This window comes from Pleurodeles waltl, chromosome 7 (assembly GCF_031143425.1).
Source record: "Pleurodeles waltl isolate 20211129_DDA chromosome 7, aPleWal1.hap1.20221129, whole genome shotgun sequence".
In the NCBI taxonomy this organism is placed as follows: Eukaryota; Metazoa; Chordata; class Amphibia; order Caudata; family Salamandridae; genus Pleurodeles; species Pleurodeles waltl.
In genome coordinates this window covers 11,752,642-11,774,659 of record NC_090446.1, presented here as the reverse complement: position 1 = coordinate 11,774,659, position 22,018 = coordinate 11,752,642, and the positions used below count along the sequence as shown (strand labels likewise).

Genomic DNA, 22,018 nt, shown 5'->3' with positions numbered 1-22,018 from the left:
CTTACTGAGTTCAGTGCACTTTCTACAGATGATTTATATTTCTGTATATGACGTTTTCTTCACTTATCTCTCTTTTATTCTTTGTGTTTATTTAGATTTTCTTGTTTTCACTACCTTTTAGCCCTGAAGAAGCGGGGATTCCGTGAAACATGTGTTTGCTACTTCAGTGTTAGGATTGCACATCATCACTATACAAACAAATGAATTCATTGGGATATTCATGAGAGTATATCTGCACAGAGACTGTGATTTCTCTTGAGCCGAAGCGAATGTAATTGTTTGGATGAACAATGTGTATAGTATGATGAGTATACGCACTTCAAGTGTTGATGTATCACTGACTATTACAAATGGGAGTATTCATGTCACTGGAAATATATAAAAATATCTAACTAGTGTATATCTCTTTGTGATGGAGCTTGTTTTGCACATCTGTTTCACTTTTTGAACTTTTCTCCCCACAAATGTTCATATAACCTACATAATGTGTTTCAGTAGGGTAAAACTGACTTGTGGGTGAGAGTGCAGGGCCATTTCTTGGTTTACGGACTTCAAGGTGAGTCCGGTCGGTCCCCTTGGTGTGTAGAGGTGGCAAGGGGTGGGGGACCTTTAAAGATCAGCTGGTTCTCCAGTGCAGGGCCCAGGGAGGCTGGGTGCACAGCAGATAGATGGCACCCCCACGTGACCTCTTCCTCGGATTCCCTTATTACCACCCCTCAAAAGTGTCCCTCATCCATTCATAGCCCCTCTCTCACTTACATTTAATTTGCTTTAAAGCGCTGGTAAAAGGTTTTACTAATCCACGCAGCTATCCACATAAAATACAGATCTGTTCTTTGCAGCTAGCACATTAACCCTCTGAGTTACTGTATGGTGAGTTAAAACTAACATTAGAAAAAACTCCATGTCTCTCTCTAGTAGGAACATTAATCACAAACGTTATCCTGACATTTTTATTTCTGTCTGAAAGCTGGACACACAAGGAACTCTGCAGCAGGTACTTTTAAATGGTAAGTCATTGCTAAACACAGCGCCCCCCTGAGATCAGTGACCCCGTCCAGGTCGCGCCCAGTGCGGCCGCACCGGTCGCACCACCCTAAAGCCGGCCCTGCCTGCTGCTGTCCATGTTGTACACTTGTTGTGCTGTGAAGCTTGGTATGATATTTTCACTACACAACATTCAAAACAATTGGCGTGTCCAATGCTTGTTTTAATGCATGATGTGAGTGAACCCTTCACAAAATATGCGAGCAGCAGTTCCTTTTGTTTTTAGCCATAACCACGTGTCCCAGATTGAACTATCCTGTAATTTAAAAAGCAAGGGTCGGATGATGTCAGGATACCGGGCATAGCGCCAAGGAGCTGTGACTCAAAGCGCTGTATAGCCCTACACACCCTCTGTCCCACTTCCCTCCCTCCCTGAGACACTCCCCTTCTCTCCTCCCCGGCTCCTCTCACATAAAGGATGCTGTCACCTCCTGTGTGAGGGACAGAAGGGGCCGTGTGTGTCAGGCCCAGCCTCACCTCTCCTCGCTCACAGGCTCACAGCCCTCCTTGGCACACCCTCTCACACACAGCCTGAATCAAGATGGCAGAGAGATTTGTGGAAATAAACGAACAACTCTCGGCTGCAGCGAAGGGAGAGGCCCCCGAGGAGCTGTTGTTCACCTATAAGGGGGTGCTGTACCCCAGCATGCTGTGCAGCCCAGAGACTTTCCAGGCGCTAGACACTTTCCAGCTCAGGGCAGACGACCTTCTCACGGTGTGTTACCCTAAATGCGGTGAGTAAATACACTGGTTATATATATTTGTTTTTTTGTCAGCATTAAAAGACTGTGGTGTACTCAACAACACGTTGCATGCTGGGATTTTTTAGCTAATGCGTCAATACTGAAGTCAAACTACAAGTCCCAGAATGCAATTCTCTGTGGCTTAAAAAGGCAACACTGTTGTGGGGGTCCCAGTGACACCTATGTGATACCTGTCTAAAACCCATATATATTAAAGTCAGAGGTACAGCCTGGTTGTGAGCCCTGCTCCTCATATAATAAGAAATGACGTCACGACTAACTTGCACATTTGAGTTGATTTTTTTACAGCACCTGCAGCCCTGTCAACTTTCCCAGGTTCGTGTGCGATGTGCTGCTCCTGTCCAGGTTATATCTTTCAATTCTGGGAAATGCAGTCTTGTTTATTCCATTATAAAACAGAACCACAAGTCCCATAATTCAAAGTAAAAGAAGTTGGACTGGACCAGTACATCATGCATGGACCTGGGAAACTTTGGCGGCTCTGCGCCTGGTGCCAGAGATCACAGGTGGCATGCATGGTGCACATCTGTGAGTTTACCACTACCCTGACTGCCAAGAAGAGGCTTTTACTGCTATATTTATTATAGCAGCTGCTTAGCCTGCCACCCGATAAATAATGAACTTTCGCTGCTGTTTACCCGGCAGCTGCTTAAATTGTAGATGTTATTTATTGTTTGGCCTGTGGCTTTGCAAATAGCAGAGACAGTTCACTATTTACCTGAATGCTGGTTAAATAGTAGAGATTCTGCACTGTTTGGCCTGTGGCTTTGCAAATAGCAGAGACAGTTCACTATTTACCCGAATGCTGGTTAAATAGTAGAGATTCTGCACTGTTTGGCCTGTGGCTTTGCAAATAGCAGAGACAGTTCACTATTTACCCGAATGCTGGTTAAATAGTAGAGATTCTGCACTGTTTGGCCAGTGGCTTTGCAAATAGCAGAGACAGTTCACTATTTACCCGAATGCTGGTTAAATAGTAGAGATTCTGCACTGTTTGGCCTGTGGCTTTGCAAATAGCAGAGACAGTTCACTATTTACCCGAATGCTGGTTAAATAGTAGAGATTCTGCACTGTTTGGCCTGTGGCTTTGCAAATAGCAGAGACAGTTCACTATTTACCTGAACGCTGGTTAAATAGTAGAGATTCTGCACTGTTTGGCCAGTGGCTGAGTAAATCACATGCAACCATCACTATTTACGTGGCTGTGGCTAAAAGATAGTCATTATACACTGTTTAGACAGGGGTTTGAGCACATAAGAAAGAAGGCACTGCTGGTGTATTGTCAGAAGCTTCACTCTTTACCCAACCACTTGCAAAAGAGCAGACATTATGTGTAGTTTGGCCAGCGGACTTGAAAATAGCAAAGAAATTCCATTATTTACCTGCCTGCTGGCTAAGTAGCAGACAGTTTTCACAGGCCAGGAGACGTGCAATATAGCAGAGAAACTTCTCCATGTACCCAGTTCCTGCCTTAATAAGTCAACTTATGTTCTAATCAGCCTGGCACAGATTTAAGCAGCGACTTGCTGGAAGGTAGAACTGAAACAAGGAGTGACCATAATTGGCACCCACGTCCTTATGCAGGTTACTGCTAAAACTGCTGAACTGCAACGTGCACCCGAACAGCAGTAACACATGGGTCTAAAGGTCCCAGCAGCCATGGAAGAGAATGTGTGAATGTTTCCACGTTAGTTGTGATCACATGGGGCAGAGTGCCACCCCACTATACCAGGACACAGCTGGGGAGGCCAGATATAGAGCACACATAGCCCTGTTCGTGTAATTCACCTGAAGAGATGGCTGTGGATAAAGATGATTAAATCCCTTGTAAAACTAGGTGAAGCTGTTCACCCTTCTGGAGCTCTGTGCTCGCTCTTACCAGGTCCTGACATTGCACAAAGGCCAGGATTAGAATTCCCAGAAGGCTCCCCGTGATCAGAAGGCCGCTTTCTTGTCCTGAGTTGTAATGCACCCAGGGGTGCTTCTTTGGATGGGCTGGGGGTGTCCAGGGTGGGGCACCCCCCTATTGTCAGCTCCATTCCACGTCACACTCGTCTGGTGCTCTTGCCAGGGTGAGATCAGGTGTGCACAGGTGACAGCGTTGCAGTGAAAGAGGGCCAGGAGTGGGCTGCCAGTCTGATCACAAGTGGCCCCCAGTGAGAGGACCCACTGACCCGACGCCAGACTGCTTGTGTGTGCGCTTGTGTCATCGCTCCCTGTGTCTCAACCACACCACAGGCACTTTTTGTTCTTGATTCGGGCAGGGCGCCACTGAGGCGGAAGTAGCGGGCAGGGGACAGTCATCCTCCTGACTGAGATGTGCCCGCTCAGTCCCTGAGGCAGCGCCCTGAAGACAAGCGCCTGCCTGGTTTCCGGGGACTGCTGCTCCGCTCTCAGAAATACATGACAACCAGCAATGGAAGCAAAATAAACGTTTTGAATGCTGTTAATGTGAGTGTGTGTGTGTGAATAGCTGTGTGACATCACAGGGTGTGTGAGAAGGAGAGTATGTGAGTGACTGTGTTTGTTTGTGTGGCATCCCAGAATGTGTGTTTGTGTGTGTGTGGCATCGCAGACCGTGTGGGATGGAGCGTCTGGGCTTGTTTGTGTGTGTGGCACTGCAGTGGGTGTGAGATGAACAGTGTAAGATTGATTGTGTATGTCACATCGCAGAATGTGTGAGATGGAGAGTGTGTGAGTGTGTGTGTGAGATGGAGAGTGTGTGAGTGAGTGTGTTTCTGTGTGGCATTGCAGACTATGTGAGATGGAGAGCCTGTGAGTGTGTTTGTCTGTGTGGGGCATTGCAGAGTGTGTGAGATGAGAATGTAGGTGTGTTTCTGTGTGGCATCACAAAGTGTGTGTGATGGGCAATGGGAGAGAGTTTGAAAGTGGCATCGCAGTGTGTGAGATAAAGAGGGTGTGAGTGACTGTGTTTATGTGTGTGAGACATCAGAGAATGTGTGAGATGGTTAGTGTGTGAATGATTGTGTTTGTGTGGCATTGACGAGTGTGTGGGATGAGAGAGTGTGTTTGTGTGTGTGTGTCGCATGGCAGAGTGTGTGAGATGAGAGTGTGAGGGTATTTGTGAGTATGGGGCATCACTCAGTGTGTGGGATGAAGAGTTTGAGTGTGTGTATGTGGCATTGTAGAGTGCATGACATGAGAGTGAGTGTGCTTGTGTGGTGTGTGTGTGTGACAGACAGTGGGATGGAGAATTTAAGTGTGTTTGTGTGTGTGTTCTTGCATGGTGTGTTAGATGTGTTTGTGAGTGTGGGGCATCACTCAGTGTGTGGGATGAAGAGTTTGAGTGTGTGTATGTGGCATTGTAGAATGCGTGACATGAGAGTATGAGTGTGCTTGTGTGGTGTGTGACATTGCACAGTCAGTGGGATGGAGAATTTGAGTGTGTTAGTGTGTGTGTTCTTGCATGGTGTGTGAGATGAGTTTGTGAGTGTATTTGTGTGTGTGTGGCACTGTAGAGTATGTGAGATGAGAGTGTGAGTGTGCTTGCGTGGTGTGTGTGTGGCATTGCACCGCCAGGCAGAGGGAGAGTTTGAGTATGTGTTTGTGTGTGAGACATTGCAGAGTGTGATCAGATGAGAGTGTGAGTGTGCTTGCATGTCTGTGTGACATTGCACAGTCAGGGGGATGGTGTATTTGAGGGTGTGTGAGTTTGTGTGTGGCACTGTAGAGTGCGTGAGATGAGAGTGTGCTTGTGTGGTGTGTGTGTGGCCTTGCACGGTCAGGCAGAGGGAGAGTTTGAGTATGTGTTTGTGTGTGAGACATTGCAGAGTGTGTGAGATGAGAGTGTGAGTGTGCTTGTGTGTCTGTGTGGCATTTCACAGTCAGTGGGATGGAGAGTTTGAGTGTATTTGTGTGTGTGGTGCATTGCAGAATGCAGAAGACAGAGAGTGAGTGACTGTGTGAGTGTGTGAGGTGGAGAGTGTGAGTGTGTCTCTGACAGAGAGAGTATGGTGAGTTTGAGCTGTGCTGCTGCATGTTAGACCTGTGGTGCATTACAGAATGCAGAAGACAGAGAGTGAGTGACTGTGTGAGTGTGTGAGGTGGAGAGTGTGAGTGTGTCTCTGACAGAGAGAGTATGGTGAGTTTGAGCTGTGCTGCTGCATGTTAGTCCCTTGGTGCATTGCAGAATGCAGATGACAGAGAGTGAGTGACTGTGTGAGTGTGTGAGGTGGGGAGTGTGAGTGTGTCTCTGACAGAGAGAGTATGGTGAGTTTGAGCTGTGCTGGTGCATGTTAGACCTGTGGTGCATTGCAGAATGCAGAAGACAGAGAGTGAGTGACTGTGTGTGTGTGTGAGGTGGAGAGTGTGAGTGTGTCTCTGACAGAGAGAGTATGGTGAGTTTTAGCTGTGCTGGTGCATGTTAGACCTGTGGTGCATTGCAGTATGCAGAAGACAGAGAGTGAGTGACTGTGTTTGTGTGAGAGTGGGAGTGTGTCTGTGACAGAGTATGGTGAGTTTGAGCTGTGCTGGTGCATGTTAGTACTGTGGTGCATTGCAGAATGCAGAAGACCGAGAGTGAGTGACTGTGTGAGGTGGAGAGTGTGAGTGTGTCTCTGACAAAGAGAGTATGGTGAGTTTGAGCTGTGCTGGTGCATGTTAGACCTGTGGTGCATTGCAGAATGCAGAAGACAGAGAGTGAGTGACTGTGTGTGTGTGTGTGTGAGAGGTGGAGAGAGTGAGTGTGTCTCTGACAGAGAGAGTATGGTGAGTTTGAGCTGTGCTGCTGCGTGTTAGACCTGTGGTGCATTGCAGAATGCAGAAGTCAGAGAGTGAGTGACTGTGTGAGTGTGTGAGGTGGAGAGTGTGAGTGTGTCTCTGACAGAGAGAGTATGGTGAGTTTGAGGTGTGCTGCTGCGTGTTAGACCTGTGGTGCATTGCAAAATGCAGATGACAGAGAGTGAGTGACTGTGTTTGTGTGAGTGTGTGAGTGTGTCTGTGACAGAGTATGGTGAGTTTGAGCTGTGGGGGTGCATGTTAGACCTGTGGTGCATTGCAGAATGCAGAAGACAGAGAGTGAGTGACTGTGTGAGTGTGTGAGGTGGAGAGTGTGTGTCTCCTACAGAGAGTATATGGTGAGGTTGAGCTGTGCTGGTGCATGTTAAACCTGTGGTGCATTGCAGAATGCAGAAGACAGAGAGTGAGTGACTGTGTGAGTGTGTGAGGTGGAGAGTGTGAGTGTGTCTCTGACAGAGAGAGTATGGTGAGTTTAAGCTGTGCTGGTGCATGTTAAACCTGTGGTGCATTGCAGAATGGAGAAGACAGAGAGTGAGTGACTGTGTGTGTGTGTGTGTGTGAGGTGAAGAGAGTGAGTGTGTCTCTGACAGAGAGAGTATGGTGAGTTTGAGCTGTGCTTCTGCATGTTAAACCTGTGGTGCATTGCAGAATGCAGAAGACAGAGAGTGAGTGACTGTGTGAGTGTGTGAGGTGGAGAGTGTGAGTGTGTCTCTGACAGAGAGAGGATGGCGAGTTTGAGCTGTGCTGGTGCATGTTAGTCCCTTGGTGCATTGCAGAATGCAGAAGACAGAGAGTGAGTGACTGTGTGTGTGTGTGTGTGTGAGGTGGAGAGTGTGAGTGTGTCTCTGACAGAGAGAGTATGGTGAGTTTTAGCTGTGCTGGTGCATGTTAGACCTGTGGTGCATTGCAGAATGCAGGAGACAGATAGTGAGTGACTGTGTTTGTGTGAGTGTGTGAGGTGGAGAGTGTGAGTGTGTCTCTGACAGAGAGAGTATGGTGAGTTTGAGCTGTGCTGGTGCATGTTAGACCTCTGGTGCATTGCAGAATGCAGAAGCCAGAGAGTGAGTGAGTGAGTGTGTGAGGTGGTGAATGTGAGTGTGTGTCTGACAGAGAGAGTATTGTGAGTTTGAGCTGTGCTGGTGCATGTTAGACTTGTGGTGCATTGCAGAATGCAGAAGACAGAGAGTGAGTGACTGTGTGAGTGTGTGAGGTGGGGAGTGTGAGTGTGTCTCTGACAGAGAGAGTATGGTGAGTTTGAGCTGTGCTGCTGCGTGTTAGACCTGTGGTGCATTGCAGAATGCAGAAGTCAGAGAGTGAGTGACTGTGTGAGTGTGTGAGGTGGGGAGTGTGAGTGTGTCTCTGACAGAGAGAGTATGGTGAGTTTGAGGTGTGCTGCTGCGTGTTCGACCTGTGGTGCATTGCAGAATGCAGATGACAGAGAGTGAGTGACTGTGTTTGTGTGAGTGTGTCTGTGACAGAGTATGGTGAGTTTGAGCTGTGGGGGTGCATGTTAGACCTGTGGTGCATTGCAGAATGCAGAAGACAGAGAGTGAGTGACTGTGTGAGTGTGTGAGGTGGAGAGTGTGTGTGTCTCCTACAGAGAGTATATGGTGAGGGTGAGCTGTGCTGGTGCATGTTAAACCTGTGGTGCATTGCAGAATGGAGAAGACAGAGAGTGAGTGACTGTGTGAGCGTGTGAGGTGGAGAGTGTGAGTGTGTCTCTGACAGAGAGAGTATGGTGAGTTTGAGCTGTGCTGCTGCATGTTAGACCTGTGGTGCATTGCAGAATGCAGAAGACAGAGAGTGAGTGACTGTGTGAGTGTGTGAGGTGGAGAGTGTGAGTGTGTCTCTGACAGAGAGAGTATGGTGAGTTTGAGCTGTGCTGGTGCATGTTAGTCCCTTGGTGCATTGCAGAATGCAGAAGACAAAGAGTGAGTGACTGTGTGAGTGTGTGAGGTGGAGAGTGTGAGTGTGTCTCTGACAGAGAGAGTATGGTGAGTTTGAGATGTGCTGGTGCATGTTAGACCTGTGGTGCATTACAGAATGCAGAAGACAGAGAGTGAGTGACTGTGTTTGTGTGAGTGTGTGAGGTGGAGAGTGTGAGTGTGTCTCAGAGAGAGAGAGTATGGTGAGTTTTAGCTGTGCTGGTGCATGTTAGACCTGTGGTGCATTGCAGAATGCAGGAGACAGATAGTGAGTGACTGTGTTTGAGTGAGTGTGTGTGGTGGAGAGTGTGAGTGTGTCTCTGACAGAGAGAGTATAGTGAGTTTGAGCTGTGCTGGTGCATGTTAGACCTCTGGTGCATTGCAGAATGCAGAAGCCAGAGAGTGAGTGAGTGAGTGTGTGAGGTGGTGAATGTGAGTGTGTGTCTGACAGAGAGAGTATTGTGAGTTTGAGCTATGCTGCTGCGTGTTAGACTTGTGGTGCATTGCAGAATGCAGAAGACAGAGAGTGAGTGACTGTGTTTGTGTGAGTGTGTGAGGTGGAGAGTGTGAGTGTGTCTCTGACAGAGAGAGTATGGTGAGTTTGAGCTGTGCTGGTGCATGTTAGACCTCTGGTGCATTGCAGAATGCAGAAGCCAGAGAGTGAGTGAGTGAGTGTGTGAGGTGGTGAATGTGAGTGTGTGTCTGACAGAGAGAGTATTGTGAGTTTTAGCTGTGCTGGTGCATGTTAGACTTGTGGTGCATTGCAGAATGCAGAAGACAGAGAGTGAGTGACTGTGTGAGTGTGTGAGGTGGGGAGTGTGAGTGTGTCTCTGACAGAGAGAGTATGGTGAGTTTGAGCTGTGCTGCTGCGTGTTAGACCTGTGGTGCATTGCAGAATGCAGAAGTCAGAGAGTGAGTGACTGTGTGAGTGTGTGAGGTGGGGAGTGTGAGTGTGTCTCTGACAGAGAGAGTATGGTGAGTTTGAGGTGTGCTGCTGCGTGTTAGACCTGTGGTGCATTGCAGAATGCAGATGACAGAGAGTGAGTGACTGTGTTTGTGTGAGTGTGTGAGTGTGTCTGTGACAGAGTATGGTGAGTTTGAGCTGTGGGGGTGCATGTTAGGCCTGTGGTGCATTGCAGAATGCAGAAGACCGAGAGTGAGTCACTGTGTGTGAGTGTGTGAGGTGGAGAGTGTGAGTGTGTCTCTGACAGAGAGAGTATGGTGAGGTTGAGCTGTGCTGGTGCATGTTAGTACTGTGGTGCATTGCAGAAGACAGAGAGTGACTGACTGTGTGAGTGTGTGAGGTGGAGAGTGTGAGTGTGTCTCTGACAGAGAGAGCATGGTGAGTTTGAGCTGTGCTGGTGCTTGTTAGACTTGTGGTGCATTGCAGAATGCAGAAGACAGAGAGTGAGTGACTGTGTGAGGTGGAGAATGTGAGTGTGTCTCTGACAAAGAGAGTATGGTGAGTTTGAGCTGTGCTGGTGCATGTTAGACTTGTGGTGCATTGCAGAATGCAGAAGACAGAGAGTGAGTGACTGTGTGTGTGTGTGTGTGTGTGTGTGAGGTGGAGAGAGTGAGTGTGTCTCTGACAGAGAGAGTATGGTGAGTTTGAGCTGTGCTGCTGCGTGTTAGACCTGTGGTGCATTGCAGAATGCAGAAGTCAGAGAGTGAGTGACTGTGTGACTGTGTGAGGTGGAGAATGTGAGTGTGTCTCTGACAAAGAGAGTATGGTGAGTTTGAGCTGTGCTGGTGCATGTTAGACCTGTGGTGCATTGCAGAATGCAGAAGACAGAGAGTGAGTGACTGTGTGTGTGTGTGTGTGTGTGTGTGTGAGGTGGAGAGAGTGAGTGTGTCTCTGACAGAGAGAGTATGGTGAGTTTGAGCTGTGCTGGTGCATGTTAGACCCTTGGTGCATTGCAGTATGCAGAAGATAGAGAGTGAGTGACTGTGTTTGTGTGAGTGTGTCTGTGACAGAGTATGGTGAGTTTGAGCTGTGCTGGTGCATGTTAGACCCTTGGTGCATTGCACTATGCAGAAGACAGAGAGTGAGTGACTGTGTTTGTGTGAGTGTGTGAGTGTGTCTCTGACAGAGTATGGTGAGTTTGAGCTGTGCTGGTGCATGTTAGACCTCTGGTGCATTGCAGAATGCAGAAGATAGAGAGTGAGTGACTGTGTGAGTGTGTGAGGTGAAGAGAGTGAGTGTGTCTCTGACAGAGAGAGTATGGTGAGTTTGAGCTGTGCTGGTGCATGTTAGACCTGTGGTGCATTGCAGTATGCAGAAGACAGAGAGTGAGTGACTGTGTTTGTGTGAGAGTGGGAGTGTGTATGTGACAGAGTATATGGTGAGTTTGAGCTGTGCTGGTGCATGTTAGACCTCTGGTGCATTGCAGAATGCAGAAGACAGAGAGTGAGTGACTGTGTTTGTGTGAGTGTGTGAGGTGGAGAGTGTGAGTGTGTCTCTGACAGAGAGAGTATGGTGAGTTTTAGCTGTGCTGGTGCATGTTAGACCTGTGGTGCATTGCAGAATGCAGAAGCCAGAGAGTGAGTGAGTGAGTGTGTGAGGTGGTGAATGTGAGTGTGTGTCTGACAGAGAGAGTATTGTGAGTTTGAGCTGTGCTGGTGCATGTTAGACTTGTGGTGCATTGCAGAATGCAGAAGACAGAGAGTGAGTGACTGTGTGAGTGTGTGAGGTGGGGAGTGTGAGTGTGTCTCTGACAGAGAGAGTATGGTGAGTTTGAGCTGTGCTGGTGCATGTTAGACCCTTGCTGCATTGCACTATGCAGAAGACAGAGAGTGAGTGACTGTGTGTGTGTGTGTGTGTGTGAGGTGGAGAGAGTGAGTGTGTCTCTGACAGAGAGAGTATGGTGAGTTTGAGCTGTGCTGCTGCATGTTAGACCTGTGGTGCATTGCAGAATGCAGAAGTCAGAGAGTGAGTGACTGTGTGAGTGTGTGAGGTGGAGAGTGTGAGAGAGAGAGTATGGTGAGTTTGAGCTGTGCTGGTGCATGTTAGACCCTTGGTGCATTGCAGTATGCAGAAGATAGAGAGTGAGTGACTGTGTTTGTGTGAGTGTGTCTGTGACAGAGTATGGTGAGTTTGAGCTGTGCTGGTGCATGTTAGACCCTTGGTGCATTGCACTATGCAGAAGACAGAGAGTGAGTGACTGTGTTTGTGTGAGTGTGTGAGTGTGTCTCTGACAGAGTATGGTGAGTTTGAGCTGTGCTGGTGCATGTTAGACCTCTGGTGCATTGCAGAATGCAGAAGATAGAGAGTGAGTGACTGTGTGAGTGTGTGAGGTGGAGAGAGTGAGTGTGTCTCTGACAGAGAGAGTATGGTGAGTTTTAGCTGTGCTGGTGCATGTTAGACCTGTGGTGCATTGCAGAATGCAGAAGACAGAGAGTGAGTGACTGTGTGTGTGTGTGAGGTGAAGAGAGTGAGTGTGTCTCTGACAGAGAGAGTATGGTGAGTTTGAGCTGTGCTGGTGCATGTTAGACCCTTGGTGCATTGCAGAATGCAGAAGACAGAGAGTGAGTGACTGTGTTTGTGTGAGTGTTTGAGTGTGTCTGTGACAGAGTATGGTGAGTTTGAGCTGTGCTGGTGCATGTTAGGCCTGTGGTGCATTGCAGAAGACAGAGAGTGAATGACTGTGTGAGTGTGTGAGGTGGAGAGGGTGAGTGTGTCTCTGACAGAGAGAGTATGGTGAGTTTGAGCTGTGCTTGTGCATGTTAGACCTGTGGTGCATTGCAGAATGCAGAAGACAGAGAGTGAGTGACTGTGTGTGCGTGTGAGGTGAAGAGAGTGAGTGTGTCTCTGACAGAGAGAGTATGGTGAGTTTGAGCTGTGCTGGTGCATGTTAGACCCTTGGTGCATTGCAGAATGCAGAAGACAGAGAGTGAGTGACTGTGTTTGTGTGAGTGTGTGAGTGTGTCTGTGACAGAGTATGGTGAGTTTGAGCTGTGCTGGTGCATGTTAGTCCTGTGGTGCATTGCAGAAGACAGAGAGTGAGTGACTGTGTGAGTGTGTGAGGTGGGGAGTGTGAGTGTGTCTCTGACAGAGAGAGTATGGTGAGTCTGAGCTGTGCTGGTGCATGTTAGACCCTTGGTGCATTGCAGAATGCAGAAGACAGAGAGTGAGTGACTGTGTTTGTGTGAGTGTGTCTGTGACAGAGTATGGTGAGTTTGAGCTGTGCTGGTGCATGTTAGACCCCTGGTGCATTGCAGAATGCAGAAGACAGAGAGTGAGTGACTGTGTTTGTGTGAGTGTGTCTGTGACAGAGTATGGTGAGTTTTGAGCTGTGCTGGTGCATGTTAGACCCTTGGTGCATTGCAGTATGCAGAAGATAGAGAGTGAGTGACTGTGTTTGTGTGAGTGTGTCTGTGACAGAGTATGGTGAGTTTGAGCTGTGCTGGTGCATGTTAGACCCTTGGTGCATTGCAGTATGCAGAAGACAGAGAGTGAGTGACTGTGTTTGTGTGAGTGTGTCTGTGACAGAGTATGGTGAGTTTGAGCTGTGCTGGTGCATGTTAGACCCTTGGTGCATTGCAGTATGCAGAAGACAGAGAGTGAGTGACTGTGTTTGTGTGAGTGTGTCTGTGACAGAGTATGGTGAGTTTGAGCTGTGCTGGTGCATGTTAGACCCTTGGTGCATTGCAGAATGCAGAAGACAGAGAGTGAGTGACTGTGTTTGTGTGAGTGTGTGAGTGTGTCTGTGACAGAGTATGGTGAGTTTGAGCTGTGCTGGTGCATGTTAGACCCTTGGTGCATTGCAGAATGCAGAATACAGAGAGTGAGTGACTGTGTTTGTGTGAGTGTGTGAGTGTGTCTGTGACAGAGTATGGTGAGTTTTGAGCTGTGCTGGTGCATGTTAGACCCTTGGTGCATTGCAGTATGCAGAAGATAGAGAGTGAGTGACTGTGTTTGTGTGAGAGTGTGAGTGTGTCTGTGACAGAGTATGGTGAGTTTTGAGCTGTGCTGGTGCATGTTAGACCCTTGGTGCATTGCAGTATGCAGAAGATAGAGAGTGAGTGACTGTGTTTGTGTGAGTGTTTGAGTGTGTCTGTGACAGAGTATGGTGAGTTTGAGCTGTGCTGGTGCATGTTAGACCCTTGGTGCATTGCAGTATGCAGAAGATAGAGAGTGAGTGACTGTGTTTGTGTGAGTGTTTGAGTGTGTCTGTGACAGAGTATGGTGAGTTTGAGCTGTGGGGGTGCATGTTAGACCTGTGGTGCATTGCAGAATGCAGAAGACAGAGAGTGAGTGACTGTGTGAGTGTGTGAGGTGGAGAGTGTGAGTGTGTCTCTGACAGAGAGAGGATGGTGAGTTTGAGCTGTGCTGGTGCATGTTAGACCTGTGGCGCATTGCAGAATGCAGAAGACAGAGTGAGTGAGTGACTGTGTTTGTGTGAGTGTGTGAGGTGGAGAGTGTGAGTGTGTCTCTGACAGAGAGAGTATGGTGAGTTTGAGCTGTGCTGGTGCATGTTAGACCTGTGGTGCATTGCAGAATGCAGAAGACAGAGAGTGAGTGACTGTGTGAGGTGGAGAGAGTGAGTGTGTCTCTGACAGAGAGAGTATGGTGAGTTTGAGCTGTGCTGGTGCATGTTAGACCCTTGGTGCATTGCAGAATGCAGAAGACAGAGAGTGAGTGACTGTGTTTGTGTGAGTGTGTGAGTGTGTCTGTGACAGAGTATGGTGAGTTTGAGCTGTGCTGGTGCATGTTAGTCCTGTGGTGCATTGCAGAAGACAGAGAGTGAGTGACTGTGTGAGTGTGTGAGGTGGGGAGTGTGAGTGTGTCTCTGACAGAGAGAGTATGGTGAGTCTGAGCTGTGCTGGTGCATGTTAGACCCTTGGTGCATTGCAGAATGCAGAAGACAGAGAGTGAGTGACTGTGTTTGTGTGAGTGTGTCTGTGACAGAGTATGGTGAGTTTGAGCTGTGCTGGTGCATGTTAGACCCTTGGTGCATTGCAGTATGCAGAAGATAGAGAGTGAGTGACTGTGTTTGTGTGAGTGTGTCTGTGACAGAGTATGGTGAGTTTGAGCTGTGCTGGTGCATGTTAGACCCTTGGTGCATTGCAGAATGCAGAAGACAGAGAGTGAGTGACTGTGTTTGTGTGAGTGTGTGAGTGTGTCTGTGACAGAGTATGGTGAGTTTTGAGCTGTGCTGGTGCATGTTAGACCCCTGGTGCATTGCAGTATGCAGAAGATAGAGAGTGAGTGACTGTGTTTGTGTGAGTGTGTCTGTGACAGAATATGGTGAGTTTGAGCTGTGCCGGTGCATGTTAGATGCTTGGTGCACTGCAGTATGCAGAAGATAGAGAGTGAGTGACTGTGTTTGTGTGAGTGTGTCTGTGACAGAGTATGGTGAGTTTGAGCTGTGCTGGTGCATGTTAGACCCTTGGTGCATTGCAGAATGCAGAAGACAGAGAGTGAGTGACTGTGTTTGTGTGAGTGTGTGAGTGTGTCTGTGACAGAGTATGGTGAGTTTTGAGCTGTGCGGGTGCATGTTAGACCCTTGGTGCATTGCAGAATGCAGAAGACAGAGAGTGAGTGACTGTGTTTGTGTGAGTGTGTGAGTGTGTCTGTGACAGAGTATGGTGAGTTTTGAGCTGTGCTGGTGCATGTTAGACCCTTGGTGCATTGCAGTATGCAGAAGATAGAGAGTGAGGGACTGTGTTTGTGTGAGTGTGTCTGTGACAGAGTATGGTGAGTTTGAGCTGTGCTGGTGCATGTTAGACCCTTGGTGCATTGCACTATGCAGAAGACAGAGAGTGAGTGACTGTGTTTGTGTGAGTGTTTGAGTGTGTCTGTGACAGAGTATGGTGAGTTTGAGCTGTGGGGGTGCATGTTAGACCTGTGGTGCATTGCAGAATGCAGAAGACCGAGAGTGAGTGACTGTGTCAGTGTGTGAGGTGGAGAGTGTGAGTGTGCCTCTGACAGAGAGAGTATGGTGAGTTTTGAGCTGTGCTGGTGCATGTTAGACCCTTGGTGCATTGCAGTATGCAGAAGATAGAGAGTGAGTGACTGTGTTTGTGTGAGTGTTTGAGTGTGTCTGTGACAGAGTATGGTGAGTTTGAGCTGTGCTGGTGCATGTTAGTCCTGTGGTGCATTGACAGGTGTGTGACTGGCTTGGGTCACAGTGTATGCTGCAAGCGAGGAGCATTAGCAGTCTCCTATATTTATAAATGGAAGAATGTGGAGGCCTGTTGTTTGTTGGTAGAGCTGTGTGACATCCACCTGGGTAGAATGGGCTGCTGAAAGTCTGGGTGGATGCACATTGTGGGGTTCACAGTACTATTGCCTAGGGGTTCTATATGTCTGAAATGAGGTGCCCCTGCAGACCTGTGTTAAGGAAAGTCCTGAATCTGGTGAATATTGTAATCTGTTTAATTGTATGCACTTCTTCCTATGACAGTTTCAAAGTTGCATCCTCACCATGCAGGACACCAGCATCAGGTATCAAACACACAGCAGCAGAAGCTGATAGAATGCTCTGTGGAAGTTCCCACAGGGTATCCGTGGATGGCAAGGTGTGGGAAGGCCAGGGGCTGGCTGGACTGAAACCACTTCTTGAGTGGTTAATAACTGCCTTAGAAGGATAAAAGCCCGTGTTAGCCCTGCTTGGTTTAAATCTGTGACTGAGACACTGCAAGCTCGAGCTAAGAAGTCTCACCCAGTCAGCCACCAGAACCAATGCTGACTGGAGCATCCGTGCCAGTGCTGTCCCTGCCGGACCAATCCGAGCAGAAACCGCGCGAGTGGCAGACATCATGGACCCCCCTTCTTCACCTCCAGGCAGGTGTTTAGGTGTTTAGGTGTATGTACTGCGTTTTTTATAAGAACTGTTAGAAATGGGGTTTCTGGTTGGCTAGGGTATGCACCTAACCCTGGCAGTACCCACCACTCTAGTCAGGTTAAGGGAGCTACACACCCAAGATAACCTCTGCTCACCCCCTTGGTAGCTTGACACGAGCAGTCAGACTTATCTCAGAGGTAATGTGTGAAGCATTTGCACAACACACACACACCAGTGACACAATAAATACACCACAAAAGAGACTCCACACCACAATTATATGAAAATAGACTGAAGTATTTATAAATCATAGACCAATAACTACTTTGCCAACTAGGTAGTTGTCACATCTTCATAGTGCAATTAAATGAAATATTTCCCCATTGCACATGTCATAAAAACATACCATGCCCGTGTACACAAGGCAGATCCCGAAAATATCCTTTATACACTAATGAGGTAAAAACAACACATATAGTATTACAGCAAGTCCTGACAGACAGTGTAAACATTGAGGGCAAAACATGTAATTGTGAAATACAGAATATCCCCCAATCACCATCACCATATGCACACTGGCACCAACATCTACACCAGGAGAGGCAGCGCTCGTGCACTTTATTCCATATGATACTGTAAGTCCTCCCCCAGCCTTCTGTACATGGCCCTCCGCCCATGCAGATCAGGAATGTGCTGAGTTCCATGGAGAATCGAGGGGCTCGGCCGGGACAGGTTGAGGATTCCCTCCTGTCCATCATTTCCCCAAGAGGGGGGCCGACACTCTTCACCTCGGCGGGAGACCTCGCAAGGCTCCCCGTGTGCAGAATAGTGATGGACGCAATGGCCTCGGCGGGCTCCCCTACTAAGGGGAATGCACTTCTTCCAAGGCATGAAGCTCGACACTCTGCCAATATAGGGGGGAGGGCCCAAACACCTCCCCCAGTTGGCGGGGGACCTCTGTCCCTGGCCCGGCAGTGTCGGGGCCACCCTAGAGCTCCGATGTCAGACGTGGGGGCCTGCAAGTGCCCGGGGACACCAGGGAGAGCACACTTTGCCCGCGCTTGCAGGTTGCCACCGGCGGCCAGTGCCGCATTCCTTCTTCCTCCATGGCCGCTCCCCACTGGTGGGGGCCTCACAGGGCCACCGGGCCTACCCAGCAGGTCAGGGCACAAGAGGGTAGCGCTCAGCACTGCTCAATTTGTAAATAAAAACGTGCTGGTTCCGACAGCCCTCCTTTTAAACGCACAGCTGCTGCAATTAAGGCCCATATTTATACTTTTTGACGCTAAACTGCGCTAACGCAGTTTAGCGTCAAAAAGTTTTGCGCCGTCTAACGCCATTCTGAAGCGCCAAGCGGGCGCCGTATTTATGGAATGGCGTTAGACGGCGCAATCAGACCGGCGCTGCCTGGTTTGCGTGGGAAAAAACCACGTAGACCAGACAGCGCCGGCGTAGGGGGAAAATGGCGCATGGGCGTCTTAAAATGGGGCAAGTCAGGTTACGTCGAAAAAATCGTCTTAACCCGACTTGCGCCATTTTTTAACGACGCCCATCCCCCATCAACATGACTCCTATCATTGTAAAGATAGGAGTCATGCCCCCTTGCCCAATGGCCATGCCCAGGGGACTTCTGTCCCCTGGGCATGGTCATTGGGCATAGTGGCATGTAGGGGGGCACAAATAAGGCCCCCCTATGCCACCAAAATAAAATATAAAAAATAAAAAATTATACTTACCTGAACTTACCTGAATGTCCCTGGGGTGGGTCCCTCCATCCTTGGGGGTCCTCCTGGGGTGGGCAAGGGTGGCAGGGGGGGTCCCTGGGGGCATGGGAGGGCACCTGTGGGCTCATTTTGAGCCCACAGGCCCCTTAACGCCTGCCCTGAGCAGGCGTTAAAAAGTGGCGCAAATGCGCCGTTTTTAGCCACGCCAACTCCCGGGCGTCTCTTTTGCCCGGGAGTATAAATACCACGTAAAGGCCTGGGAGTCATTTTTTAGACGGGAACGCCTCCCTTGCATATCATTAACGCAAGGAAGGGGTTCACGCTAAAAAATGACGCACATTCCGGGAACTTTGGCGCTATTCGCCTCTAACGCCATAGTATAAATATGGCGTTAGTTGGCGTTAGTTTTGCGTCGAAATTGCGTCAAAAAAAACGACGCAATTTCGGCGCAAACGGAGTATAAATATGGCCCTAAATGTGGGAACACGGAATACTGAGGCAGCGTAATCCTGAAGCCATCTCGGGCCTCTTCAATCCCTATAAAGCCACTCCCTGCCCCTTCACATCACTCCTGCAGCTTTCTACTTTCTCCCTTTGTGACGCTTTTTCGTTTTCCCCTTCCTCCGTCTTTTCCATTTTCAGCTTTTGCTCGCAGCAAATGCTTGAGGCAGAAGAATAAGCCCCGGCCCTCAAAAATAAGTGCCAGTGCTCAGCACCGGAAACAACAAGCACAAATTAAGCACTGGCGCTCAGCACATGTTACCGATGCTTCAAACCGCTGCACCTCGGCTCCCAACAAATTTGAGCCTCATAAATCCGATGCTGACCCCTGGGAGGTCACGGTGGCACACAGGAACAGAAGAACAGCAGCACACCAGCACATCAGGGTCCTTGGGGCAAAGGGACAGTCCCTCCTGTAACCCAGCAGGCCACAGGTCAGCACAACAAGCAGGTCAGTCCTAAAGGCGGTTCCTACTAGCTGCATCTGGTTACAAGCCCATGCATTGACTGAAAACCTGGGGCTACAGCCAATGTACTTATTCTCAAAATGTCTTTCCTCTAGGGGGCACTTCAAAGGAACTTCAGAAGTGCACAACACCCCCTTTCAACCCCAGCCGTGGCTTCAAACATGAGTAGGGGGTAAACTAGCCCTTTGTGTGAGGGCAGGACACAGCCTATACAGATGTAAGTGTGGCCCGCCTCCTACTCGCCCAGCCCAGGAAGACCACTCAGCATGCATATGCATATGTAATCCTATTACACCTCCACCCTTCCTGTGTGATGGCTGTCTGGAAAGTAAGCACAAAGCCCAGATGTCGATTAGAGTCAGGCTGCAAAGCACAAGTCATAAGCACAGTGAAATGTCCACTTTCTAAAAATTGCATTTCCACAGTGGTAATAAAAAATTCACCTACACCAATAGCCAGGATTTTTTACTACCATTCCAATCATACTGAACCTGCCCACGATACTCTTCATAGATCAAAAATTAACACTTAGACATATATAACGGAATTTCTAATGCCAATTCATGAGAAAGGCAGCACTCACAGCTGTGAGGAACCAAATAGGCTGTTTGTCACTACCACGACATGTCACACAATGAAGGCACATGTCCTACCTTTTACCTACACAGCGCCCTTCCCATAGGGCCACTTAGGGCCTACCTTAGGCGGGACCTATATATAGTAAAAGGAGAGTTCCAGACTTGACAAGTAATTTTAGATGCCAAGTCAGTGTGGCAGTAAAAAGCGCACGCAGGCCCTGCAGTGGCAGGCGTGACACAGGTTTGAGAGGCTACTTCTGTGGGTGGCGTAAGCTGTGTTGCAGGCCCACTATTACTATTTAATTTACCGGTTCTAGATATATGGGATACCACTGTGCAAGGGGCCTATAAGTAAATTAAATGTGCCAAACAGGTGTATTCCAATCACACAAGTTTAAAGGAGAGAGCACTTGCACTTTGTCACTGGTCAGCTGTGATAAAGTGCACAGAGTCCTAAAGCCAACAAAAGAGAAAACAGGAGGAGGAAGGCAAAATGTTTTGGAATGACCCTGCAGAAAGGGTCAAGCCCAACAAGAACATTTTTATTGAAGTTAGTGTACCCAGTACATTTGGTTACTCTGTAAAAAGTAAATGAAAACTGCACAAAGGTGGTCCTTTTCCAACTTGCCCATCCTTTCCCCTATTCGTGTCCGGGACTAACTGCTCGTTGAGGATCCCCTGTTAGCGTCTGAATACTTACCTTCTATACAGGGGATGGTGTGGGCAGTGAGAGGGTTTGAGGGGTAATTTAATTGTATGTCTCTGACTTTACTTCAGTGCATATCTGAACCCCACTAATGGCTTGCATGGTTATCATACCTGTGGGACTTGCGCTGAGCACTTTAAACCATTAAATAATCATGCACATTTTAATATCCAAGCACACAAACTAGGCCCAGAGTGTCACAATGGCATGTTTTGTGCATGCATACTAGTGTATGCCATGGGAATCTGGCATTGCATTGTGCCACTTCGCACACTTGTCATTGAGTTACATTCTTAGCTCACTGCATATTACAACATGTTGTGTAGCATCATCTGAGCCACAGGATTGTTTTTGGTTCGGGGAATTTAAAGATTGTTCTTAGTGCAAGCTTTCCCTGAATGAATTCAAATGAATACCTCTAATGACCACCTTATACCCTGTTCTTCACCTCCACAACTAGCCATCCATATTACTTAGGTACACAGGTGGTGCTTCTTAGGAAATTTTAGGTTCACACCTCACTAATATTCTTGAGTAAGATACACTGTGCATGCAAGAATTCAACTATGTACTGGAATTAGTAGTTGTGCTTCTGTTCAATTAAGCAAATCAGACTAAAACACCAGAAGACAATGATTTGTAGAAACCCAGCTCAGACCTGGAAATGCTGCATCCCAGTGACATGGTGCCATCAGTGGTTTAACAGTAGCCCCCGCAGCCGCTGTTGTGCAGGGGCCCTCTGGAACTGTGTACGGGTAGCAGGCCCCTGGTCTAAGACTTCCTCACTGGTCTGGAGCATGGGTGCCCCCCTCCATGTATTTTGTGGGGGGCTCAAGTTTAGTTACACCACCGAGTGCCATCTGATATTTTGGTGATTTTTCCAAATCTAAACAATGGCATAGGACCCCTTATGTAAGTCAGCTAGGGTCAGAGTCTTGGATGTTGAGAGAGTTGGGTTGCATGGTTGTTCCAAGGACCTGGCATTAAATATTCAAACCTCTAGAAAATACTCCATAGCCAAGCAGTGAAAAACACTGACATATGGTGTTTGAAGTAAGACTTGGATTCCGCAGGGTCTGGTCCAGTTCAAATCTTGGAATTCCTTATGGAAGGCTTGGTTTATGGCCTTCACCCTTGTCAGCCCCGTGGGCAGTGAGAAGAAGGTTTAGAGATTGCATTGGAGATTTATCTAAAATCATCCTTTAACATCTGTGTTGGAACCTGGCTCTGTATATAATATGTCAAAATGAGAAATAGTGTGCACAGAGTCCAGGGGTTACCCAAGAGGTAGAGCATAGATACTACTAATGCTCTCTTTTGTGGTAGTGTGGTCGAGCAGTTAGGCTTATCAGAGGGTAGTGCAAAGCATTTGTTGAGCATCCACAAACAATAGGAGAAGCACACACTCAATGACTTAACTCCAGACAGGTGGTTTTTATATAGCAAAATATATTTTCTTAATTTATTTCTAGAACCACAAGATTCAAGTTGCAGGTAAGTACTTCAATATATTCATATTTCACACATGTATCAACAGTACTTTATTTGAAATCGATAAGTTATACAGTTTTTGAAATGTTGGCAATAATCTTTTTTTTTAATGGACACAGTGCAATTTTCAGAAACTGTTCCTGGGGGGGAAGAAATGTTAGTTCGATTTACAGGTAAGTACTTGATTTGCAGTTCCAGGCTCCGAGGGTTAGGAAGTCCACCTTTGGGGTTCAAGTTAACCCCACACACCCAACATCAGCTACACCGAGC

General features: G+C 48.1%; 1 protein-coding gene across 1 annotated transcript in view; it reads left to right on the top strand.

Moving 5' to 3' along the window:
- The first annotated feature begins 1,462 nt into the window (after positions 1–1,462).
- Positions 1,463–22,018, top strand: part of LOC138303549 (sulfotransferase 6B1-like) — a 116,639-nt gene continuing 96,083 nt past the window's right edge. The window contains exon 1 of the mRNA XM_069242790.1: positions 1,463–1,781. Within this exon, the coding sequence (XP_069098891.1) occupies positions 1,589–1,781 (193 nt within the window). The 5' untranslated portion in view covers positions 1,463–1,588. The remainder of the gene's footprint in view (positions 1,782–22,018) is intronic.